This window comes from Rhamphochromis longiceps, linkage group LG15, assembly GCF_057381845.1.
Source record: "Rhamphochromis longiceps isolate RC_006_pf linkage group LG15, R_longiceps_female_GT1.1, whole genome shotgun sequence".
Taxonomy (NCBI): Eukaryota; Metazoa; Chordata; class Actinopteri; order Cichliformes; family Cichlidae; genus Rhamphochromis; species Rhamphochromis longiceps.
Genome location: NC_140571.1, coordinates 32,624,220 through 32,648,228, shown reverse-complemented (window position 1 = coordinate 32,648,228; position 24,009 = coordinate 32,624,220). Strand labels below are relative to the sequence as shown.

The following is a 24,009-nucleotide window of genomic DNA, read 5'->3' as shown; positions in this document are numbered from 1 at the left end:
TTTGGGAGGAGGGGAGGGGGGGAGATGTCTTGCTGCTGAGAGAGGGATTGGAGGAGGGGGGTGTCATGGTGTCAGGAAGGGGGGGAAGCGAGGGAGGCAGGAGAGTGGGGAGAGGACTCTGTAGTGAAGGTGAGGGTGAGGGTGGGGGGGTTGTGGGCTGGTCAAACCTGTTGAAGAAGTTGTTGAGTTCGTTTGCCTTCTCCACAGTCCCCCCCACTGTGCTTTTCTTGGTGTTGTGGCCTGTGATGGTTTTCACACCATTCCAGACCTCCCTCATATTGTTCCTCTCCAACTTCTGCTCCACCTTCCTCCTGTAGGTGTCCTTTGCTTCCCTCAGGCAGCGTTTCACCTCCCGCTGTGCTGCTTTCATCTCCTCCTTCACTTTGCTCCTGAAAGCCTTCTTCTTCATGTTGAGGACAGCTTTGACTTCCTGTGTTACCCATGGTTTGTTATTAGGATAACACCTAATAGTGTAGTGCCATTTGTGGGAGCATTTCAAGTTGCTATACAACTGTTATAGCCCATATTTTAATAATATATATGCATTAAGTCCATAGTAACTACATTAATTGCAAAAAAGTGCAATAAACTACAAAACAATTAAAAATCGTTTTTGTTTTTGTTTTTTTACATATACTTCTACTTGGAGAAATTTAAGAGATTTATCCCTCAAAACTTTAAATACAAAAAAGTTGCAAAAAATAGTTTACAACAACAGGAAATTTATTTTGAGTGTCTTCATAGTTTTATTTTGGAGATACACCAATTTTTATATACTGCAGGAAAAACAAAAAAACAATCCTATGATGCAAATTTGCAAAGAAAACAGCATGTGCATCAAAATAAACCATTTCCAGCAGTGCAATTCGAGTTCTAAGCATCACAGAAACTATTCAGAAAAGTCAAACATGACTTATAAAAACACCAGTATAGGCTTTTAAGGCCTACAAGTAAAAAACTACATTTTCTGGGAAAATGACGTCACTTCCGGTTTCGGGCAGGAAATGGCAGACATGCCATAGTTCGCGCTGATGCCTGTTTCACTGTGTTAGGAACAGCTGATCAGATCGGCAAAGCGTGTTTCTGGAATATTATGTTTTTGTTCCTGCAAGCGCTTTTTATGCAATTTTTGCAAAGCTATATGTGGAAGGAAACCGTGACCGAGGACAAGCTGATGGCATAAGATGTAAGTACAACTCCTCCGGTTTAATATGCAAAAAATATTATTGCGCTAGCTTACACGGTTCAGGTTCTACAGGGATTTAAAAATAGTTACACAAAACGGAGCGTGCAGCTCTGACCGGCTTTAAAGGGTTAACAATAACAATGTATTGAATAATGACTTTAAAAAAATAATATAAAATAGTGTGCAACACCACTGAAGGTTTTTTTTTACCCCTCTTTTCAACCAAGGCAGTCACTCTCCTCTCCAAATAACTTCTGCTTAGCTTTCCGAGTTTCCCTCGGGTCCTCTTAATCAGCGGTCTCCACCCTTTTTTGCGCCACGGAACGGTTTATGCCCGACAATATTTTCACAGACCGGCCTTTAAGGTGTCGCGGATAAATGAGGGAGGGGCTAATAATCAGCTCAGTCATTTTTAATGATCGTTGAAAGCCCAGATCGTAATTGTGATTAAAATTCGATTAATTGAGCAGCCCTACGATTGATTATGGATTGTCCATGATGGGTCAGCAAATAGGATAGTCCAAATGGGAGTTAGTGAAATCAATGAGCTGCTTAAAGTAGCAGCGCTTGAATGATGTGGAAATGTGCACTGCGTTAGCCAGCCGTTCACACTAATCACACTTTTGTCCCTGAAACTTCTAGCCAATGCAAATATCACTAAATATAATTTTATTTGTATATATCAGGTCAAGCGAATGTGATTTGAGTTAATATGATGAGTTAATATGTAAATTGATCCATCATTTTTCCTAACCACTTACCCAACTAAAGTGGGACCACAAAGAGAGGGTTCCAATACTGATCCGACATCTTTGAGCAAGAGACTGATAATCAGTCCTTTATATTTAAGTCAACATCAAGCTTAAACCGTGTTTTGCTGATTTGTCATCTGTATTATACTGGAACTAAAAAAGTGGGATTGATGCTTCCCTAGACCTAATTTTGGTTTTTAAGTCTGAAGCCTCAGATGGATTTTGAAGAGCGGTGAAAAAAAGAAAAAATTTCAAAAACCTTTCAACACTTTAATGGTCTAAACACAAACTGTCACAAAGAGAGCTGGAGGTGTATTTATTTCTTTTTTCTTATCTTTGGTGTCCTGTAAATTTTGGTTACTCGTTCATGTAGTTTGAATGAGTTGTTTTTGAAAACACTCCAACCCACAACACAAGCACTGTCACATTCAGTGCTTAGAGTTGTCCTCTTTGCCTCTTTGCTCATGAGCTGTATTTGAGACATTTAAGGAATATCTATAAATTGTATCTATAGACTAAGCTATAATCTCTAGAGCATTGTGTGTGTGTATTAATATCTTTGTGGGTACCAGAAATTAGAAGTTTACTATACTAGACAAACAGCCCTTATGGGGACCAAAATCCCAGTTCCCAGTTTGAAGGCATTTTTGATACTCAAAATGCGGTTTTAGTTACAGTTACAGTTAGGGTTACAATTAGGTTAGGGATAGGTTTAGGCAAGGCAAGGAAAGTTTATTTATATAGCACAATTCAACAACAAGGTGATTCAAAGTGCTTCACAGAGACATTAAAAACAAAAACAAATAAAAAGCATGATTTAAAATTGATTAAAAAAACAGATAAAATCAGAACAGTAGATAAAATCAGTAGTTAAAATGTAAGTTTTGAAATTTAAGCTTAAAAGTGTGGATTTGGTGTTTTATTCAAATGCAGCTGAGAACAGGTGAGTCTTCAACCTGGATTTAAATAAACTGAGTGTTTCAGGTGATCTGAGGCTTTCTGGGAGTTTGTTCCAGATATATGGAGCATAAAAGCTGAATGCAGCTTCTCCGTGTCTGGTTCTGACTCAGGGAACTGATAAAAGACCGGATCCAGATGACCTGAGGGATCTGGGAGGTTCATACTGGGTCAGGAGGTCACTGATGTATTTTGGTCCTAAACCATTCAGAGCTTTATGGACCAGCATCAGAACTTTAAAGTCTATCCTCTGACGGACAGGCAGCCAGTGTAAAGCCCTCAGAGCTGGACTGATGTGGTCCACTTTTTTGGTCTTAGTGAGGACTCGAGCAGCAGAGTTCTGAATGAGCTGCAGCTGTCTGACTGATTTTTTTAGGTAGACCTGTAAAGATGCTGTTACAGTAGTCAAGCCTGCTAAAGATGAATTCATAGACTAGTTTTTCCAGGTCCTGTTGAGACATCAGATCTTTTATCCGTGATATATTCTTGAGGTGATAGTAAGCCGATTTTGTTATTGTCTTAATGTGTTTTTCTACGTTTAGGTCTGCATCCATCACTACACCCAAATTTCTCGCCTGGTTTGTGGTTTTTAGGTGTATAGATTGAAGTTCTCTGGTGACCTGTAATTGTTTTTCTTTGGCACCAAAGACTATTACTTCAGTTTTGTTTTTGTTTAGCTGGAGAAAACTGTGGCACAACCAGTCATTAATTTCCTCAATGCATTTATCAAGAGCCTGTACAGGGCCTCGGTCTCCTGGTGACATTGTGATATATATTTGTGTGTCATCTGCATAGTTATGCTATGATAGTTTGTTTTGTTGTTCTTTATAATCTGTGCCAGTGGGAGCATGTAAATGTTAAACAGAAGGGGTCCCAAGATGGAACCTTGGGGAACTCCTCATGCGATACTTGTCTGCTCAGATGTGAAGTTACCTATTGATACAAAGTATTTCCTGTTTTCTAAGTATGTTTTGAACCAGTTTAGTACAGTTCCTGAAAGACCTGCCCAGTTCTCCAGTCGAGTAATATGTTGTGGTCAACTGTATCAAATTCTGCACTGAGATCCAGTAAAACTAAGATTTGCAAAGAAAAGCATCTGGACTTCTTTAAATTACTTGAAGACGTTTCACCTCTCATCCGAGAAGCTTCTTCAGTTCTAAGGTCAAATGGTGGAGAGTCCCAGATATAAACCTAGTGGGAGTATTAAGATGCAGATGGACTGCTGAGTCTTGTCCTGTGGAGGTGGCTCTTCTGTGTTGTGCACGTTTTGATAGCCGCACTCAAAACGTGCGGCTATCCTAAATGGGCGTTCTTAAAGTCTGCATCTTAAGGATAAAGGACACTCTTTCGAGGATGCCAATGTTCACATTTTGGACAGAGAGGACAGATGGTTTGAAAGAGGAGTGAAAGAAGCCATCTATGTCCACTGTGAGCGACCATCTTTGAACAGAGGCGGTGGTTTACGACACCAACTCTCTTCCATCTATAATCCAGTTTTGAATTCCCTTCCCAGACGCCTTAACGCCCACTCACATCCTGGGCCATCTGATCTCAGGAATTCGCATGATAAGGTGGGGCCAGATTTCACAATGAACTCACCCGAAACTCTGGCTGATTGGGACCCACACCCAGTTTCACACCTTGGCTCAGGCGATTGGAGGATCATCAGGGGGTCCTTTTGTCCCTCTGTGGGGGGTTACTCCCACTAGGTTTATATCTGGGACTCTCCACCATTTGACCTTAGAACTGAAGAAGCTTCTCGGATGAGAGGTGAAACGTCTTCAAGCAACTTAAAGAAGTCCAGACGCTTTTCTTTGCAAGCTCCTTTGACTACAATGACCTGGATGACTGAGAACCTTCACAGACATAAAACTAAGACTGTCATTTTTCCACTGTCTGTATTCAGACATATGTCATTAAACACTTTGGTCAGAGCGGTTTCAGTGCTGTGGTTCTGTCTAAAACCTGCAGTTATTCTGTTTTAAGAAGTAATTGAGCTGTTGAGAAACTGCTTTTTCAATGATCTTACTTAAAAATGGGAGATTTGAGATCGGCCTGTAGTTGTTCATTTGCGTCTTGTCAAGATTGTCCTTTTTCAGTATAGGTTTAATTACAGCAGTTTTTAGTGGTTCTGGAAACACACCTGACATTAAAGAAAGGTTGACGATCAGTAACAGGTCTGACTCCAAAGTCTTTGAGACCTTTTTGAAAAAACTTGTTGGCAGGACATCTAAACAGCAAGAGGAGGAGTTCAGTTGACCTAAGATGTCCTCCAGGTCTTTGCTGTTAATAGGGTGAAACTGTTTGATGGTGTTTAAACAGTTTTTCGGTGTCAACTGTAGAAAATAAGACCTGAGCATTATGACTGTTTTTAGTGATGATGTCAGAGAAATAGGACCTCCTTGCACTCCTCAGTTGTAAATTATAGTTGTGAAGTTTCTCTTTATAGATGTCATAATGAACCTGGAGATTTGTTTTTCTCCATCTGCGCTCGGCTTTCCTACAGTCTCCTTTTTTATTTTTCACCAGTGTGGAGTTTCTCCATGGAGATTTTTTCCTTCCAGAGATAACCTTCACTTTAATGGGAGCTATTGTGTCCATAACATTTAACATTTTAGCATTGAAGCTATTGACGAGCTCATTGACTGAACCTCTGGACAGGTCAGGTGTTAATGGGTTTAGGTATGGAATGATGTGGAAATGTTTAAGGTTAGGCATTCATTTTTGATGGTTAGGGTAATCAGCTAGGGAAAGCATGATGTAAATGAGATGTCCCCACAAGGATATAAATACATGTGAAGTGATGTGAAGACGTCCAGTACAAACTAGAGACGAATGAAAGATTAGTTTTGTATCTTTTTACATTCGAGAAATCTGTATCAAGTGTGTCTGTGTGTGTGTGTGTGAGTGGAACTTGTTAAAATGTTTGTAATTCTCTGAAACAGAAAATGGGACAAACTGTGACTGCAAGTGTCAAAACAAACATTTTTGAAATTCTACAAGCTGTAGGTGCAGATATGTGAAAAGGACTTGTTAAACACCACCGTGCAGTCTGCAGTGAACTAAAGGAATGTTTTAAAGGAGAGTGGGGTTAAATTCGTCCATGTTGTAAAGGATGGTTCTGCTGTTCAATCATGTGCAAGAAGTCCTGTGACAACATTCTTTTTCACATGACCATATAAATATTAATATATATATTTATATAGCAATTTTTTAAATGAAGATGCTTTATATGATGACTTAAGAAGGTAATAGTAGTACAGTCCTATTCAGAAAGCAGTGTAACTGTGGATTTGTGTTAGTGGTTTCTCTGTGAAATTAGAGCTTTTCCCTGTGAGTGTATGACCCAGTTTGAAAGCCGTGAAGTATTTTAGCCTCAGCCTTAGTTACTCTTGGAGTGTGAATTAGAGGGCTGAAGCTGTACCTCCTTTTAGGTGTTTGATTTAAAAAACAAAAAACAAAAAACTACTTATGGCGGAAATGTGTTCTCATAGTGTTTAGTCTTACTCCCCAGTACATTTCCTTGATATTTACCTTTTGGTTTCAGGTCAGCCACTGTGTGCATCTGAATACTTTATTCTCTGTTTGTGATGGAGGTGAATGACAAAAACAGTTATGTTAGCATGCACTAATGAGTAATTCACCCTGTAGGTGAGAGTCATGTTTGAATTCAGTCTATTCGCTGACTGAAACACCCCCGTGGGCCTGTCTAAAGGGCACGATAATGTAATTACCCATCATCCCTTGTCTTTTTTGGGGGCAATTCAAGATTATTTAAGGTGTGTGAGGACAGGCGACACTTTGTTCTTGTCTACCATTTTACTTTTATTCCTCCGGCTCCTTTTTGCTGTTTTCTTGAAGATGCAAAAGTTAACATTTTTTTCTGTCACGACAGCTCTTATTTCTTGATTTTGTGCTTTTCGCCACTTGTTACATCGTTATCAGATGAGCATATGTGATGCACAAACCTGACATCAAACATTAATCAGACCTTTCCACTGTGTGTTCCAGCTGTTACGAGAACTGAAACACCCAAATGTGATCGCCCTCCAGAAAGTGTTCCTGTCCCACAGTGACAGAAAGGTCTGGCTCCTCTTTGACTACGCCGAACACGACTTGTGGGTGAGTCTCTGCGCCATTACTTCTAGCAAGAACTGTTCATATGATTAATGAATGACAGAAAACCTCGTGCTACAGAAACGGTTACCTAATGATGTTTACATTAAGATTCAGCACTGTGCCCTAAACCGTTAATATTGTGTATAAACAGCAGCCGCAGTGTCTCTGGATTGTTACAAATGTTTTATTTGTTCACTCATATTTTTGGTGCTCTGGGGAAAGTATGAAAAGGAGACAACTGGAGGTGGTTTTGTAGATATTGTGTTTATTCCATCTGATGAGGCATGCATAAGTGAGGCAAACCCTTTCTTTGCTTCACAGCACATCATCAAGTTCCACCGCGCCTCCAAGGCCAATAAGAAGCCTATGCAGCTGCCCCGAGGGATGGTGAAGTCTCTCTTGTATCAGATCCTGGATGGGATCCATTACCTCCATGCCAACTGGGTGCTCCACAGGGATCTGGTGAGTGGCTATATTAGCTTCAGTGCTCTCATTTCCCTTTACAGACACTTACCCACTCCATACATATGTTTCCAAAGGCATTGTGATTAACCAAGGTTATTAAAATTGAGAAACTGAAAGGAAACGCTAGGTATGAAGTTAAATATAATAACATACTTCCTTCTTTTATCTGAAACAACAAAGAACCCCACCACCACCACGTATTTTTATAAATAAAAAAACAAACTCAAACTGCTCAAACTACTAAAGCTAAGCAGTTTGAAAAGCTAAAAATCCACTGATACTGGAAGTAAAACCTTCCTGCAACAGGTGTTAGATAACAATTAGGAAATGAAAATAAAATAGTGTGACTATCTTACTGTTAGGAATGAAAATTTAGGGAGAAAATATCTGAACCTCTTATCTGAAGGCTGTCCACTCTACTATATCTACTGCTCACAGAACTCGTTCCCACGGAACGATTCCACCGAGCAGAGCTGTGTTATTTCACTGCCTTTCGTTGTTATGTCTTCGTGTGATGTGTTATGATGATTTTATTTGTTGGAAGAAGCACAATGACCTGAACTCTGAGTGCTTTCTGACTCCCGTCTACCCTTTAACCTGGTTCCAACACACACGTGGTTCCTGTGAGACTCTGTTCTCCTCGCTTTTCCCACAGGGCTTTGGTTGAAGGGAGGTCGCTGTGTATATTACCTGATTTCTGACAGTCTGTTTGGAGATACAATTTTGTTATGCTAGTACCACCGAAAAGAACCAGTCAACGTGGCTCCAGGCACCTTCTGAGAAAACAGATCTGTCACATGTTAAAGAAAGAAAAAGCAGAACTGGAACAATTTCCAACATATGACTCAGCACTGCAAACTCCCACAGCCCATCTGTAAGTGCATCTCCCCTGCCTCTCTCTGCCTCCCTGCATCTGTCACTCACCACTGAGGACCATGTGCACTTTTGCTTGTGGATGAAAAAGTATAATTAACCAAACAGCAGATTATGTGGTGAAACTTTGATTTGATTACTGCCATTGCTGCTTTGACGTCAGATGGGCTGCACTGAGTCCTTTTTCCAGATAATGCTCTGGTAAGACTGGCTCACTGAGATTACACTGTTTAAGCGAAAGTTAGCTAAGCTTTTGGCTTTAGATAAATCAGGTTCAGAAGTCAAAGGGCAGAGCTCCCAAACAGTTCAAGCATCTGTCTATGGGTTCCGTTTTCTTTATGTCCGGTTGTCAACTCTTACGTAATCCCAAACGATCCTTTGTAGTCATGTGGTGTCTTGACAGCACATTATGCAAACCTGAACGGATCAAGTAGGTATTTCAGTCTGTTGGTGATCCACAAGGTATCTATAAAAGTTTCTACAGTTTGGATGCTGTAAATGCGTCAGTGACGAGACCATAAATGTTTGTGTTCTCAGCCAGTCATGTTATGGCTCCTCACATGTGTTTGTACTGTGGACAGGCCACTGACGTACTCATGTGCACCTATGATGAGAAGGTCCCAGCATGTAAGCTGTAAACTGTCCACTGCAGCAGCTGTTTGTTGTCCTCATTCATGCTTTTTTCTCCTTTGATGTTTCTTTTTGTTCGGGCCAACCTTTTTACCAGTCAGGATTAAATCTATGAATAGTGTCTTTGCTGAGGGTTATAGCTATCCATAGCCTCTGTCACGGAGGAGCAGGGAGGACTCGGCGCAGACTGAAGTCTCAGAAAAACAGGTTTATTTACACACTCCAGGTGCACTATATACAGGTGAGGGAGAAGGGGGCCAGGGTTCCCAGGGGTGCAGAGCGGGGTCGGGAAAAGCGTCCAGAGTCTCCAAACCAAAACACGAGAAATCTGCATACAGAGAACAAGGGTTAGCACGGAACTTTTACGGACAGAGCTCAAAACTGGCTGAGGCTAAAGTAGCACTGACGAGCGTTATTCAATAGTCCAGCGGCGAGGTGCTCTCAGTCACTGCCTTAAGTAGCGGGAGCAAACAGGGTGAGGAGCCACAGGTGATTGCCTACAGGTGGTGGAGGCCGGGAGCTCACAATGAGCTCCGCCCAGGCAGCGAGCAGAGAGAGAGGAGAGAGAGAAAAGACAAAACATAACATGTAGCCACACAGGGCCAGCCGAGCAGGCACGGGGACCGTGACAGCCTCTGCTCTAGTTGACTTCATCATCTGTTTGCTTAGTCCGGCATTAATCCTGCACACCCTCACTTCACTCAACAGAAACATGCCATATTTGCTGTTATGTTGTATACAGTGGCCTTTGCCTCAGTTGTCAGATAAATCACACCTTAAAAACAAGACCCTGGGGTAAAAAAAAAAGAAAGAAAAGAAAACAACAACAAACAACTCCAACAAAATTCAGGATTCTTTGTGTGAATCCTATGAAACAGACCATTTAGATAAAATACAAAACACGGTAGTATTAAATTCCTCCTTACAAGGAGGGATGGGAATTGATAGGAATTTAGCAATTCCGATTCCATTGTCAATATCACTTATCAATCCTCATTGGCTCCACTTTGCGAGTTGCCCCCATCTCTAAGCAGCATATCAGTGACGTTACACTCATGCAAATCATTACATGCTTCGTGGATGTTGGAGGTATTTCTCTTCCCTCTCTTTAACAATATAAACCTACAGGCTACAGCCCCACACACCAACACCTCATCTACCTATATAAGTAGACTCATGATCTTTTTTCTTAGAATTTAGGTATGAAAACAAAGCCGACAGCACAGAGCAAAGATGAAAACCAGCACTTTAAAGCGATCACCAGAGTGATTCTATTTTAGAAACATGAACAGGTAGAAATGGAGGCTACAGGCTTCAGTTTATTACCCTTTGAAGTTCAGCAGTGGCTGATTTCGCCACAAATGACGGCTCACTTTATCGCAGTGCTGGGCTGGGGTCAGCATTTACTCAGCTTTAACACCACTCTGGGCTCTTGGCTAACTTAGTGTTAGCATGCTGTCTGTGCAGGTGTAAGGTGTTAGCAGTTGTTTCTGTCCTGGAGCAGTCTCCACTTTGCCATCGCGCTCTCATTCTATAGTGTAATAAAAATAAAAGTAATGTAAACTGTGCCACTTTTTCCCTGCTGGAGACACAGCTGATTGTAGTGACAGTCTAAGAACCGATAACCTTATAATTCCTTTTACTGAGATGATAATTATTATTCTGTTACTGATAAATTAAAACACTGCAGTGAAAAAGTAGCTGGAAGTGCACAGGAAGAATCGACACTGCTGAACAGGACAATCACAATAGCTGCGGGCTGCGTCGACCTAATGTTGTGCTACAACCTGATGAGGGTGCACATCAGCTTACGTTGTAGATTATGGCGTAGACTTACTGCTGAAGCATAAATCAGGTGTTAGAACAGCAAACTACAATTGTTTTCGTTATTTGTTCCCTTGATTAGGCCTGCAGCAAGAAATAAAACAAGGTGAAACAACCAGTTAGAGCTGCCGAGTATACGCTGTGCTGTAGTGTGTTTGAACTAGCAACCCTCCATCAAATCATGCACTCACAGTGTGCCAGCATGGCTTTAGTAGTCTCTGTTGCTCACAGCAGTTGCCATAGTAGGAAAAACACAAGTGTTAGTAGTAACATTAATGTTGACTCTGTGAGCCTGAAACATGTCTTCAGTAAAAGACAGGCTCTTAAAATAACGTGTCAGGATGTTTCGTACAGACTTTTATTTTGTAGCACTTTGTAAATTTGTGGAAACCTTAAGCACCAAAGTTCATAATATACACAATATGAATTCTCTTACAGTAGCTGTGTGGATGTTTTGGCTCTCTTAAGGTCACACCAGTCTTATCTACACACCAACATTTCCGGCCCCTCGATTATTTTCGCTGCAGCCGTTATTTTGCTGTCTCTCTGCCAGGGCTTCCTGCCATTGTTGCCACATAACCTCACTCGTAAATTTCATTCTTGTCTCTTGTCATCGGTGAGATTAGCGTCTTTTGTGCAGGTGCCTGGCTCTGTGTCGGGTCTCTGCGCGGGCATGAGAAATAACAACTGAAATTAGAGAGACTGCTCGTAGCAAACATGATGCTACGTTATGGAAAAATCTACCCAAGGCCTCTTACTGCTGTCTAAGTAGATGTGAAAGTCTTCCCATGAGCTGTATTGTGAATACATGCGAGGGGAGGAGCAGACATGTATTGTGCCACACAGGGAACGGTTTTCCTGCCCACTGTATCTTTAACAGCTGCAATAGTTCTGCTGTTGCATAAGCATGTCTTTGTGCTTGAGTGTAGCATGCTCTGACTCTCTGGAAAGCATCCATGTACTGTGCATTGCACTGTCACAAAGCCCATCCCCCATTTACTCTTGCAGTTACTCCTCTGTCGTCGTCCACCCCCACCCCCCACCCCCCAATCAGAGGTGCTTGCCGTCTTATGTAAGATGATGTCAAGCCCACCGCTCTGCACAGATAGCTGATTCAAGAACCTGACTCTGCAAGCCAAAGCAAAAGGCATGCATTTCCATGGACTGTACCAATAATCACTTAAGAGAGGGGTGGTGTGTGTTAGGGTATTACTGAAGGTCATCTGTTATAGTAACCAGCAGTGCTATACTACATGCATATTACTGGGTGGGTGGCTGTAAGAAACTCATCATGCAAGGCGTGGAATTCTACACAACCACATTTTTTTTTTCAGTGTCTAAAGTGGGAAAGTGAACCGTGTGTGCTTGCACTGAGAAGTTTGCTTTAGTTTTCATTCAGTTTTGCATAGATGAGTTGAATTCTAATCTGGTGTCTCATTCAGATTATAATTGTTAATATTAACCTATTTACTTCTATTATTACCAAGAGGTATTTAATCCAGTGACACGAGTAAAACAATGTAATCTGTACTCAGCATCTGTGTTTTGCACTAAAACTAACTTATTTCTGCAGTTTATGTGTCATATATAAACTCTTTAATAATGGAAAGATATTGTTGTTTTACCTTTTTAAGATTTTAAGAAGTGTCCAAAAGCAAGAGAGTTTGACTAGAGCCAGATCTGAATTTTCAAAATATCTGGGCTGCTAGTAGCATGCAATTAGCTCTGCTGTATTGAAATATGATGGAAATGATCCAAACATAAGATAATTTCTGATCATATTTCTTTAAAACAGGAGCTTCATGACTGTCTGATTGGTGATTCCTATTGGTAGGATTTATTCGTTGAATGCACACTGATTAAACAAATGTCTGCTGTAGGTCAGATGCACTTTCAGCTTAAGAACTCTACACCAATTATTTCCTTTTCTGTGTTCTGGTCTCTGTGGTTTCCAGTAGTTCTTAGTTGTTTTTACCCCCTTTTTCTAATCTTGTACATCCTCAACTCCTGTCCTCACATCTTAGTCCCAATCTCAGTGGAGGAGGAAAGGATAAGACATAAGGGGAAAGGAATTGTGGCAACAGGGATTTAACAAAAACTTAAAGCAATGTTGGTTAAATATGACATTTGGTACAGCCGGACCATGAAGTGTTCTGTTCGTAGCCCAGTTTCAGCTGTGTTTTCTTATTTCAGTTTTAACATTACTCCTGGAATTTTTTTTATACTGAAGGCCTCTTTTAATCAAAATCCCAGAAACATCCTCGTCAGATCATCTGGTTTCCCTTCACGTTGCGTTGTTACTGGACTGGGGTTAATAAAGCTCACTTTCAAGGGTCAAGTTCTTTTTTTAAAATTAGATGACCTGAATGTTTTCCTGGACAGGCGTGCATTTCCTCTTATCTCAGTGGTCTAGATGTAAATGATAACATGAGTCAGGCTTGAATTCTCCAAGTTCAGCCTTAATGCCTTATCACCAAACAAATTTCCTCATATTTTCATGACAGATTTAATCGCTGCCTTGCTTCAGCAGTCTGCGTGTTATTAATTCACTCTGTTTACAGGTGATTTGTCAGCTTGAGTAATATCTCATTGTAGCAGCATTGGTATTAATACAGTGCTTTTTTCCCTCCCCCTTGTATTTTGCGTCACCCTACAACTATTCGAAACGGTTGCCTGGTGCTCCCTAACCCTGGTTGTGACAGAGGTCCCTTCTGGCTAAATGAGACTTCTTCCTCCCCGCTGTTGCCAAGCACTGCTCCTAGGGGTTGAGTACTCTCACTCCACACACTGTAAACAAACAGCAGCTACTTGAGGAAAAGCAGAACGAGAGTTGAACCAACCAACTGGCTGCGTGAAAGGATGAAGCATGCTTTAATACTACTGCATACTGCACTAATAGCTCAAAGGGGCTTCATTATCTGGACAGTTGGTCGTTGATGAGTCCTGTAGGCTGTCACCTTTCGCTTCAGCTTGTTTATCAGCTTGCCCACTCTGTTACGTAAGTGTGTAAGTTTGGCTCCTGAAGTGGCCTACTTTTTGATACAAAGATGTAAATGATTTTGTAAAAGAGGGCCACGTCCCTAAGGACTGGGTTTACAGATCCTCTGTGGGGCGGAGAGTGTTTATTTTCCCCTGGCTCCCGATCCATTTATGAAACTGTCCAAATGGAACTGATTAATTTCACTGGCTGCATTTGAAGGGAAATCTTAATATGGGGGGTGTGAAAAGGAATTTGGTGCATGCTTCACTAACTTTGGTGCATATTTCAATCAATTTATTACATCTCCTTATATCACTGTGGTCTGCTGCTCTTTGAAACAGTCCCTCTTGCACTCATGTTTCTACTTTTCAGCTTTTCCTTCCATTAGACACGTGAACTTATTTACATCAAACTTCATTTTTGCATGCTCATTTTGCATTTTGAAGGCACTGGCACTCACTCAGGTCTTTTACAGAACATTCAAGAGGTAAAAAAAAGAAAAAAGAGTACGTTCAGGCTAGGCATATTAATTCACTTAGGTCTGTTTAGAATTTGAAAGAGGGGCTGAACTCCTCGGGCCTTTGAAGAGACGCTTGTCTTTGTGTTTGCCGATCGTGGGGGTGTCATGTTGTGGGCATGAATAGCAGATCTCATTATTTGTGCTGTTTCTATGGCAACAAAATACGTTTGCCAGTCAGATCTGAGTCTGCCAAGCCAGAGGGTTCACATTCACTCAAACACCCAGGGAGACAGTTTGACAACAAGCATTACTGCATCCTACTGCACGACAAGGTAAACTTCAAAAACAGGGGCCCACTGATGTTATTTGCCCTCTGAGAAAACGTACAGAGGTTTTCCGATGAATTTTATATCCTCTGGTAATTCAGAGACTTAAAACCACTGTGCTTACAACTGCAAATTATATGCAAGAAGTTGAGTTAGCGAATGGTCTGAAGAGCAGTGAGAAAAATACATCGGCCTTCATGTGTTGCGTCCTAGATGCTGTGCCGCGAGCCCTGTGGCAAAAGCCTGAACCACACTTCTTCATGCTCCACATTCCTTTCTGAAGAGGAAAACACAGATAACAGCATTCAAAGCTGTTTTAATTACTCATTTTAGCAATGCATCCTGTGACTCTGAAGGGTGTTGTATGCATTGGTGGCCATTCAGCTTTAGGGGCCTCCTAATTTCACTCTGATCCATCTAATTTTCAGCTGGGGGAGTAAGCAACCGCCGTCAGCCAACAGGCTCAGAAAAATCCAGTGAACACTATAAAATTAACAATTTGTTAATTAAATGTCAACGTTGAGCGTCTAGTTTGCTGTGCTGCAGTAACTACTGTTATATTTACTAAGTGAAAATGTAATAGGTTAATATTTCCCTATTTCCCATCCCAGCTATATACTGTTTACACAGTGGACCAGTTTCACATGTTGACGTCTGAATGTGTGTGAGCCAACAGCCTCCTAATTTTCTGTTTGGGAGATGCTTGGCACTGTGTGACATCATAGAGGGGATATCCCTAATATGATCAACAGTGGCACATGGCACTTGTTGCCTCCCACAGAAGGCCCACTTGCCAACAAGTGAGTAAGTTGCTTAAAGTGAGTGTAGCCTTAAAGAAAGTTAGGCTAGATCAGCTTATTTCAAGCAGAGAATGAACTGAAGGACTGCACCAAGGCCCAGTATAAGATAACTAGGGATTATTCCGAGAAGTGAATCATGCAAAGCTACTCTAGTAGCCTTTAGTAATAACATCTTTACAAAAATACTTTTTTCCCACTTTTGCCCAAGTGCTTTCTCTGGGCTCTCTCTGTATCATTGTAGGGTCTTTACCTTACAATATAAGGTGCCTTGTGGTGACTGTTGTTGGGATTTGGTGCCAGATATATATATAAAACTGAATGGAATACTCTCTGTGCTGCCCTATCAACAAAGGCAAAAATAAATCTAAAAAAGGAAGTCAGTGTTCTTGTTCAGTTCGCACTATTTCATCACTTGAAAGTGGTCAGGAGAAGGACTAATCAGTTTTGGATCAAACGACTATATCTGTGAAAAACTTCACGTCACGTGTTTTAGTTCTCCTCACCTGTTCATTGTATTTTAATTTAATTTGTTTATGATTTGTTCTTTGCCAAAGTGAACCTTGCAGCACTTTTGTGAGTGACTCACAGTTCTAAAATTTAACATTTGTGGTTAAACGGTGGTTAAACATCATCTAAATGAATGCTTCTGAACTACCTAACATCGTTGGTCTAGGATGTTTTTTAAGGCTTGGACCTAAAAACAAAAAAGAACTCAACCTGTTCTCCTGTTATTGTGAAATGTACTCAGCCTAACAACTAATATAGGATTTTAAATACCAATATCAATTGGGTGATTTGAAAAGCCACAGCATGTGCTGGGCTATGGCTTGTGTCCACATAAGTGGCGGCAGTCAGCTTGGTTGGCTAACAAAGCTTTTACTTCTTGGAACTTGTGTGGTTCCAGTTTCTCTCTGGAAACCAGATGAACACACCCAGCTGCTTGAGCGTGTTTGACTCCATTCCTGGGTGTATGATCACTTGGCTTAAGTGCACTCCCGGAAAATGGCTCACTGACATAGTCATGTGGTTGTGTGCTTCATTACAAAAACAGGACAGTCAATAACCACTCAACATGTTTCTGCAAAGGGAACCACTGATACTGTAATACCACGGGTATTCTGAACGTATTATCAGTCCAACTGTGTGTTAGAACCATTTACATTTATTGTACTTCCAAGTTAAAAACAGAGTGATTTTTAGTATACGCAACAGCTCGTAATGTTCTGTCTCTTTCTCCCACAGAAACCAGCTAACATCCTGGTGATGGGGGAAGGCCCCGAACGAGGAAGAGTTAAAATTGGTAAAGTAGATTTAAAAAAACATCATTTAAACTGCTTGACTGATTTGAAACTTACACAACCTTTAGGTACTTGTGTCAGCACGAAAGTGGATCAATTAGGTTGTTGACGTGTTTGATTGTCTGATAGCTACAACGTTTAACCTTGTCCAGAGAGGCTGACAGGAAGCTCAGATCAGTCCTGTTGCATAAGCCAGCTGGCCAGGGGAGTGTTGAAGGGTAATGCTGCATTGCTGGCATCTATTTTTAAACCCCGTACTCCCAGTAATAGCATAGAGTGTTGTTCCAGTGCAGCCAGAGTCTTTGCAACTGGTGCTGGTAAAAGTTTTACTTGAATGAACGCCACAAGGCTGCTGTGGTTTAATAAATATGTTTAATATCTTAATAGTTACATGGAGCAGGATGTTCATTTTATTCATTTCCAACTTTCATTCATTCATTTTTTAGGAGAATGTGAACTAAGTATCAGAAATCACATTCATTATAATTGTATTTGAATGCACGTTGGTTAAGCGAACAACTTTTTCAGCCTTACTTGTTCCTGTAGATATTGCTTTACAGTCAGTGTTGTATTTTCTGTGAACGTTTCATTATGAATCATCATCATCATTAGTATCATTAGTAGGCAAATGCAAAACTCTGTACAAGGCTCATCCAAGAACAGTGTCAGTGACAAGTTTTACTTTTAATTCTAATTAACATTTTAATTATATTCAGTAAGACCTGAATCTGGCAACTGAGCACATTATTCATCATGATCTCATCTCACTCATTCTATGACCTCAGAGTTTACTGAGGTCAGCCGAGAAGTGTTTTCCCATCAACTTCTTTGTACAACCAACCAGTTGCCCCCTACTGGCCATTACAAAGAATGCAGATTTAAAGGATTTCTGTATAGGCTTTCCATTTTCAGACTCAGATGCTACCTCCATCTTATACATACAGTCTGTGATCAGTTCTATGATCAGTATAATGCATCTTTAAAGTCATTAAAAAAACAGTGAAATGTCCAATTAGCATTGTCCAATATTAGCATATTTATTTACTGCGCATATAGAAGTTGGCACAATAAGACTACCCATCTGTGGTATCCATATAAGACTATAATCCCACTTCTGTAGATCCCAGAAATGTGACTTGAAAAAAACCCCAGAACTCTTGCTCTTGGTGATTGCTCAGGTTTAGTGGCAGCTACAGAGGTGAATGTAAAATGTGGAGGGGTCATGTCCCCCACTTCACCAGTGGAAATAAAGCTGATTCAGAATAGGCTGACTTTAGTCTGTCATTTGTATTTGAGCTACACAGTGTCACATTTTCTTCTTCTCATGCTGTTGCCATCTAAACATGACTAATTTGATAAGGATGGATTTACGTTCCATATTATGGCCTGTATTTGTATAGCGCTTTTCTAGTCCCTGAGGACCCCAAAGCGCTTTACACAACCTGTCATCCACCCATTCACACACACATTCACACACTGGTGATGGCAAGCTACAATGTAGCCACAGCCACCCTGGGGCGCACTGACAGAGTGCACTCATTATTGTGGTGCTTGATTATCCTTACTGTAAGTTTTCTCTGATGTAACTCAAACCAACAGAATGCTGGTGTTTTGAAACTAACCACATTTGATTGATAAGCCAAGGACACTGCTCACTCATGGTGGTAGTGAAGCATATCTTGCTTAATGGTGTGCTCCATTCGAAGTGGGAAGTCGGAATTCCAATTTGCAATAGCAGTCCTTCCAATCCCAACTCCACAATCCAAGATGACAGCAGCAACAGCAGGAAAACTTGTAATCTCTGCAGCCACTGGTGTGTGTTTGTGACTGGCTATTTAAAAGCCATACACAGACCACTGACCAGGTTCTAGGGGAGCTGTACCTTATTCTGCTGTCTGTTAGAAAGACACAGGAAGAGAATCTGTTTGTGCCAGTTTCCTGTTAATCTTTACTAGAATGAGGCAGAGTTAAATATTTATGTGTAACTTTTATGTTTTCTGTTAAGGTACTTTTTTAACAGTGGGAAATTGCTCTATTTCTCACATTACCGTTTTAGCAAGGGATTTTTTTGCTAAAAGGAAAGAATACTGTCTTTTCATGCTAAGTAGAACAGATGTGGTTTGACATTAAAAGCCTGCCTTGTTCAGCTTTACAGTTGTGGATGTTTCATATTTAGTTGCGGTGTGAGAGACGCCCGAGGTTCTGTCTAGAACCCGTGGCTCTGACAGCAGCCTTGAACATGCATTCGTATCTCTATCTGATAATGCCTTTGTTTGCTAACTGCGTCTATCTTCTTTCGCACCTTCTGTAGCTGACATGGGTTTCGCCAGACTCTTCAACTCTCCGCTGAAGCCGCTGGCGGACCTTGACCCCGTGGTAGTGACGTTCTGGTACAGGGCCCCGGAGCTGCTGCTGGGGGCCCGGCACTACACCAAAGCTATTGGTGAGTCACACAGATGAAAAAAACGTAATGCTCTGCACCAAGGCAGGACTTTGATCCCTGGCTGTTTGCTTAACTGCATCAGGTTTGTGTTAGTTGACAGAATTAGCTGTGATTTTAGAAGCAGGGTCTCTTGGTTTACATGCACAGCTGATAAGTTCAAAGTACTCATGTAATCCATGGACATCATCAGAATAAATCAATCGTGGAGCACATGTTCCATTATAATCTCAGTATCTTACATCTTCCCACGTCAGTCCATTGAATGGAAGTCGACTTAGGCTGTTAGCAATGACTCACCATTGCATTGTATTCACATCACGTAACATGTAAGAGTCTTGACATACAAAAACAGAACATTTAATTCAAACAAGTTTAAAAGAGGAGCCAACAACTCTTCCTAGTCGGGCTTTGAAAATACATAATAAATAATGCAGTACAACAAGGAAATGGAAAAAAACCAAAAAAAAAACCCAGACATGCACCAATCAGCTGGCCAGAGTATAGAATCAGCTGATTTTCCAGCTTTCTCCGCCCTGTGTGGTGACCGGCCGGTCAGCCTCACGTGTGTCCGATTATGAGGCGGCCCATTTCACGCATGCACAAAACGTGCAGGGCAGCGCAAGCAAATAGATGCACTCCACTGTGTCACAACCACTGTGGAGGATCCTCACCGTGAGTGTAAAAGTTCTCCAAAATAGCGACCACCATGAAAATGTTTGCAACGAAAAGACAGATGCTTAAATCATCCAGCTGACATTTTCTAATTTCAGGCAACGTGGCTAAAATTATGACGATGAGTGAAAAAGAGAAAACTGTCGATATTTGGTTATCTGGTGAAGTTATAAACATACTGGAAAAATGATGCGTGTAACTGACATTTCTTTTTCTTTTGTTTGGAAAGGTAACATGCCAGGTAGAGCTGAGCATACAGCAGCCTGTGTTCATTACATTTTTGCACCTCTTTCCAGTAGCAGGACACTTCATTTTCAGTTGTTTCAGTGAGAGAAAATTGTGCAACATACAGTTGTTTAGTTTCAGTTGTGTATGCTGTCAGTTCTAATAATGAGGAAAAAAACAGAATTGGTAAGAAATTTTGTTTAGGTAGGTCACGCTTACAGAGAAATGCAGAATCTACATTATAAACATTATACAGAAAAATAAATACGTCACATCATCCCAAAAGGTTGATTCTGTTCATCTGGACGTAGCATTTTCAATGCAGGTAGTTAAGCAGTAACACTAACATCAATATTCCAGCAGAAAAAAATGACTTCCTGTAATCCAGGAAGATTTAGCCATTGTAGCTAATGTATCTCCACAATACTGAGACTAAGTGTTGTCTGTTTACATGTGTGCGTGCCTCAGACATCTGGGCGATTGGCTGCATCTTTGCGGAGCTGCTAACATCGGAGCCCATCTTTCACTGTCGCCAGGAAGACATCAAGACCAGTAACCCATTCCATCACGACCAGCTGGACAGGATATTTAGTGTCATGGGTTTCCCTGCAGGTCTGCACACACACACACATATACAAGAGATTGTTTAGTGTATCGATAAAAGTGTTAACTTAGTCACGTGCTTGTGTCTTTCGCAGATAAAGACTGGGAAGACATCAGGAAGATGCCAGAGTACCCCACACTGCAAAAAGACTTCAGGAGGACGACGTGGGTGGCCGCTCTAATGACCTCTATAATCGGGGAGCTTGTAGACTTGTAAATGAAATATCACATATGCTGTCATTTGTCATCCAACAGGTATGCAAACAGCAGCTTAATCAAATACATGGAGAAGCATAAAGTGAAACCAGACAGCAAGGTGTTCTTGTTGGTAAGTGCACACACACACACACACACACACACACATATATCTTAGTTCAGTTACTTTAGAGGCATTATGTCCATTTCCTGGTGACCAAACCTAACTGTAACTGCTAACTAATTAACCATTAAACTCACCTTAAAAGTAATAAACTTTAAAGGGTCATGGACTGGGCTGTTATTCCCCAAATGAGGTGCAGGTGCACACAGTATAACTATGTAAACACGTATACTAATACTATTACTACTTAATAAAATCGTCTTATTTTGAAAGGCCACTAATCAGGAAGCCCCCACCTTTTTGTATTTTCCTATCGTACACTGATCAGGTGTGTGTGTGTGTGTGTGTGTGTGTGTGTGTGTGTGTGTGTGTGTGTGTGTGTGTGTGTAGATCTTGTAACCATGTGTATTTTTCTGCCTTCAGCTCCAAAAGCTCCTCACAATGGACCCGACTAAAAGAATCACATCAGAGCAGGCGCTGCAGGACCCGTACTTCCTAGAGGACCCATTACCAACCACTGAGTGAGCCTTAGTAAACTTTTGCAAACTTTAATCAACACAATCGTGTTGGTGCTTCAATCACTAATTTCATCTGTTTTCTTCTAGTGTGTTTGCTGGCTGTCAGATCCCCTACCCCAAACGAGAATTTCTTAATGAAGACGAGCCAGAGGAGAAAACAGAAAAGGTAAGTGTTATCCAGTTATCCTGTGCCTTAGACTGTAAGGCAGTCTAGCCGCTGCCTTACAGATAACTTCACTGGCGGCGAATGCAGCTTTTAGGTTATTGCTAATAGTTACATGGCTACATTAACACCTCAGAAACATCCTCATAAAGATTGGGATGTCAGTCTTTGAGATGCTTTGTTGTGCTACTGTTCATGTGCTAAGCTGTTAGTGAGAGAAAGGGCTGTGTCCCCGCCTGTCTGCAGCAGTGCTGTGCGAAGCTGCGTGTGAAGACGGCACAGTTTGTGGCACTGCTAATGTGCGAATACCTAAGCTGATATTAATGTTCAGCACTAGAGTATAGATATTTGGACAACCCTTCTTGGTATATATACTGCCTGCAGTATCTGCATGGTTAAAAAAGTACCGTCACATTTTCAGAAACTAAAACATCGATCGGTATTGTGTCAGTTCACTTAACGTCCCATCTTAAGTTAGTTGTCAATGGGGTCTAATGTGGCAGTTTTTGGTGTATTTTATGGGTTAATGCGCGGCTGTCCCACCTCACAAAGTCTTGCATTTATTTTTCAGGCTTTTTCTGTAGAAATTTTGGGGACTGTTAAATTGATAAAGTCTTAATGTACAGCTTTTCACTAGTGGATTGTACTATTGCTATTCCAAGTGGTAGCGCCAAATGTGTCCAGGCACTTTCCCTTTCAGCCATAAAGAACAGATATTGTTATCTACTGGAGTGATATGAGGTTATAGTACTACTGGTTCTTAGAAAGCAGTATCTTAGTTGAGTCAACAGTGTCCCTTGAGTTATTTTTACAGTGTAATAACTCAGCGCAGGCATTTAGCGGCGACTTTGCCAGAGGCAGGGACACACTGTACACGGTGTACAGAAGTGCATGAGGAGGCTGACCGTCCTTGTGCTCTGTGTTTCATTGTTGCTTTGCATGTAGCTTAAAAAGCGCAGCCTTTTTTCAAAGGCGCTAAGATTAAGATAAGATTTTTGTTGTGAAATCTAATGAGAGAGTGAGCACTGAGGCAGAGGCCGATGGCTCCATGTGACCGCTGTTCCTACATCATATTGGTAGCTGCTGGCAGGAAAAGATCTGAGCTTTACACCAGAGAACAGAGTGTTTGAGGAGCTCGGCTTGCACTGCTTTGGTTGGACTTCCTGTCAGCATAAAGTGTGGACATGCACAATCAATAATAGACAACATAAACAAAATAATTTGGCTGCTCCAAATCAGTACAACACCAAAACTGCTGATTGCAGACTGAAGTGAAAGCTGCTGATTTTATGAAATTACATGCAGGATTACGCATCATGCTGTACATTCATACTAAAATACACTAGCCACTATATCTGCCATTATATTGACTAAATGCAGTTTTTCAGATATTTTTGATCCACCATCTTTCATCCTCACCTGATGAGGCGTGATCTTGCACGGCGCTCCAGATCGAGGACGACTGAAAATTATTTTATATTTCTTCCATTTAAAGAAATCGCACCAACAGTTATCATTGTCTCACCAAGCTTCTTGGTGACAGCCTTGTGCAAGTCTGATATCTTTGCTTTGCTCTTGTTCATGGTGGCAGAGAAGCTGGAATGGAAGACATTGATTCTGTGGACACACGGGGACATGTGCAATGTATGGGAAATCCTGCTGGGTTCTAGGTGATCAAATACTTATTTCACTCAGGGAAATGTAAATGTAATCAGCTTCTAGCTTTTCTGGATTTTTGGTTGATATTCTGTCTCTGTTAAAATGAAATAACCATAAAAATTAGAGACTGTTTGTTTGTTTGTAAGTAAGCAAACTGACAAATTCAACCCACTGTAAGCCGATCATGGGATGTTTTTCTTTTCTTTTTTCAAAGAAAAGTACTTGTTACTTGATTTACCAAGGTTTGTGGCACAGAATTTTCTGCTTGTCTTAATTGTGCTTGATGGTGTTTTAGGGGGTGTCATTTATTTGGATTGAAAGGAGGAAAGATAATTGTGCCGCTGGAGGGGTCACAGCTGTGAGTGCAGTGCCAAACTTTGGCTGTGTCCTACAACTCTTCACTGGGTCCCTACTGACTGATTTCATGGTGTTATGCTGTCTCTGGAAAGAAACCTGTGCCTATGCTCATTATTCACTTTCTCACGGTAGCTCATATGCTTGTAATCTGCCGTGTTCTTTGTAGAATGCTGGTCATTGTTGATGTGACCGCCTTCATTTTTGTATACAAACAAGCGGATTGTTAGGGGATCGCCTCAGAACTTTCCACTCCCATCAGCGCATTTTTGCGACCCTAAAAGCCCCGTGGTGGCTTGAAGGTCAACATTCTGCACACTGAATTCCTGAATTGTAGCCATAAACTGATAAATTCACAACTGTGTCAAATTTTTACACCAAAT

At 41.1% G+C, this 24,009-nt stretch overlaps 1 protein-coding gene across 1 annotated transcript in view; it reads left to right on the top strand.

The window, feature by feature from the left end:
* cdk19 (cyclin dependent kinase 19) overlaps positions 1-24,009 on the top strand; it is an 83,752-nt gene that overhangs the window by 49,271 nt on the left and 10,472 nt on the right. The window contains exons 3-11 of the mRNA XM_085381516.1: positions 6,907-7,017; positions 7,336-7,476; positions 16,615-16,672; positions 18,982-19,113; positions 20,479-20,622; positions 20,709-20,778; positions 20,869-20,941; positions 21,356-21,453; positions 21,538-21,616. Coding sequence (XP_085237642.1) covers positions 6,907-7,017; positions 7,336-7,476; positions 16,615-16,672; positions 18,982-19,113; positions 20,479-20,622; positions 20,709-20,778; positions 20,869-20,941; positions 21,356-21,453; positions 21,538-21,616 — 906 coding nt within the window. The remainder of the gene's footprint in view (positions 1-6,906; positions 7,018-7,335; positions 7,477-16,614; positions 16,673-18,981; positions 19,114-20,478; positions 20,623-20,708; positions 20,779-20,868; positions 20,942-21,355; positions 21,454-21,537; positions 21,617-24,009) is intronic.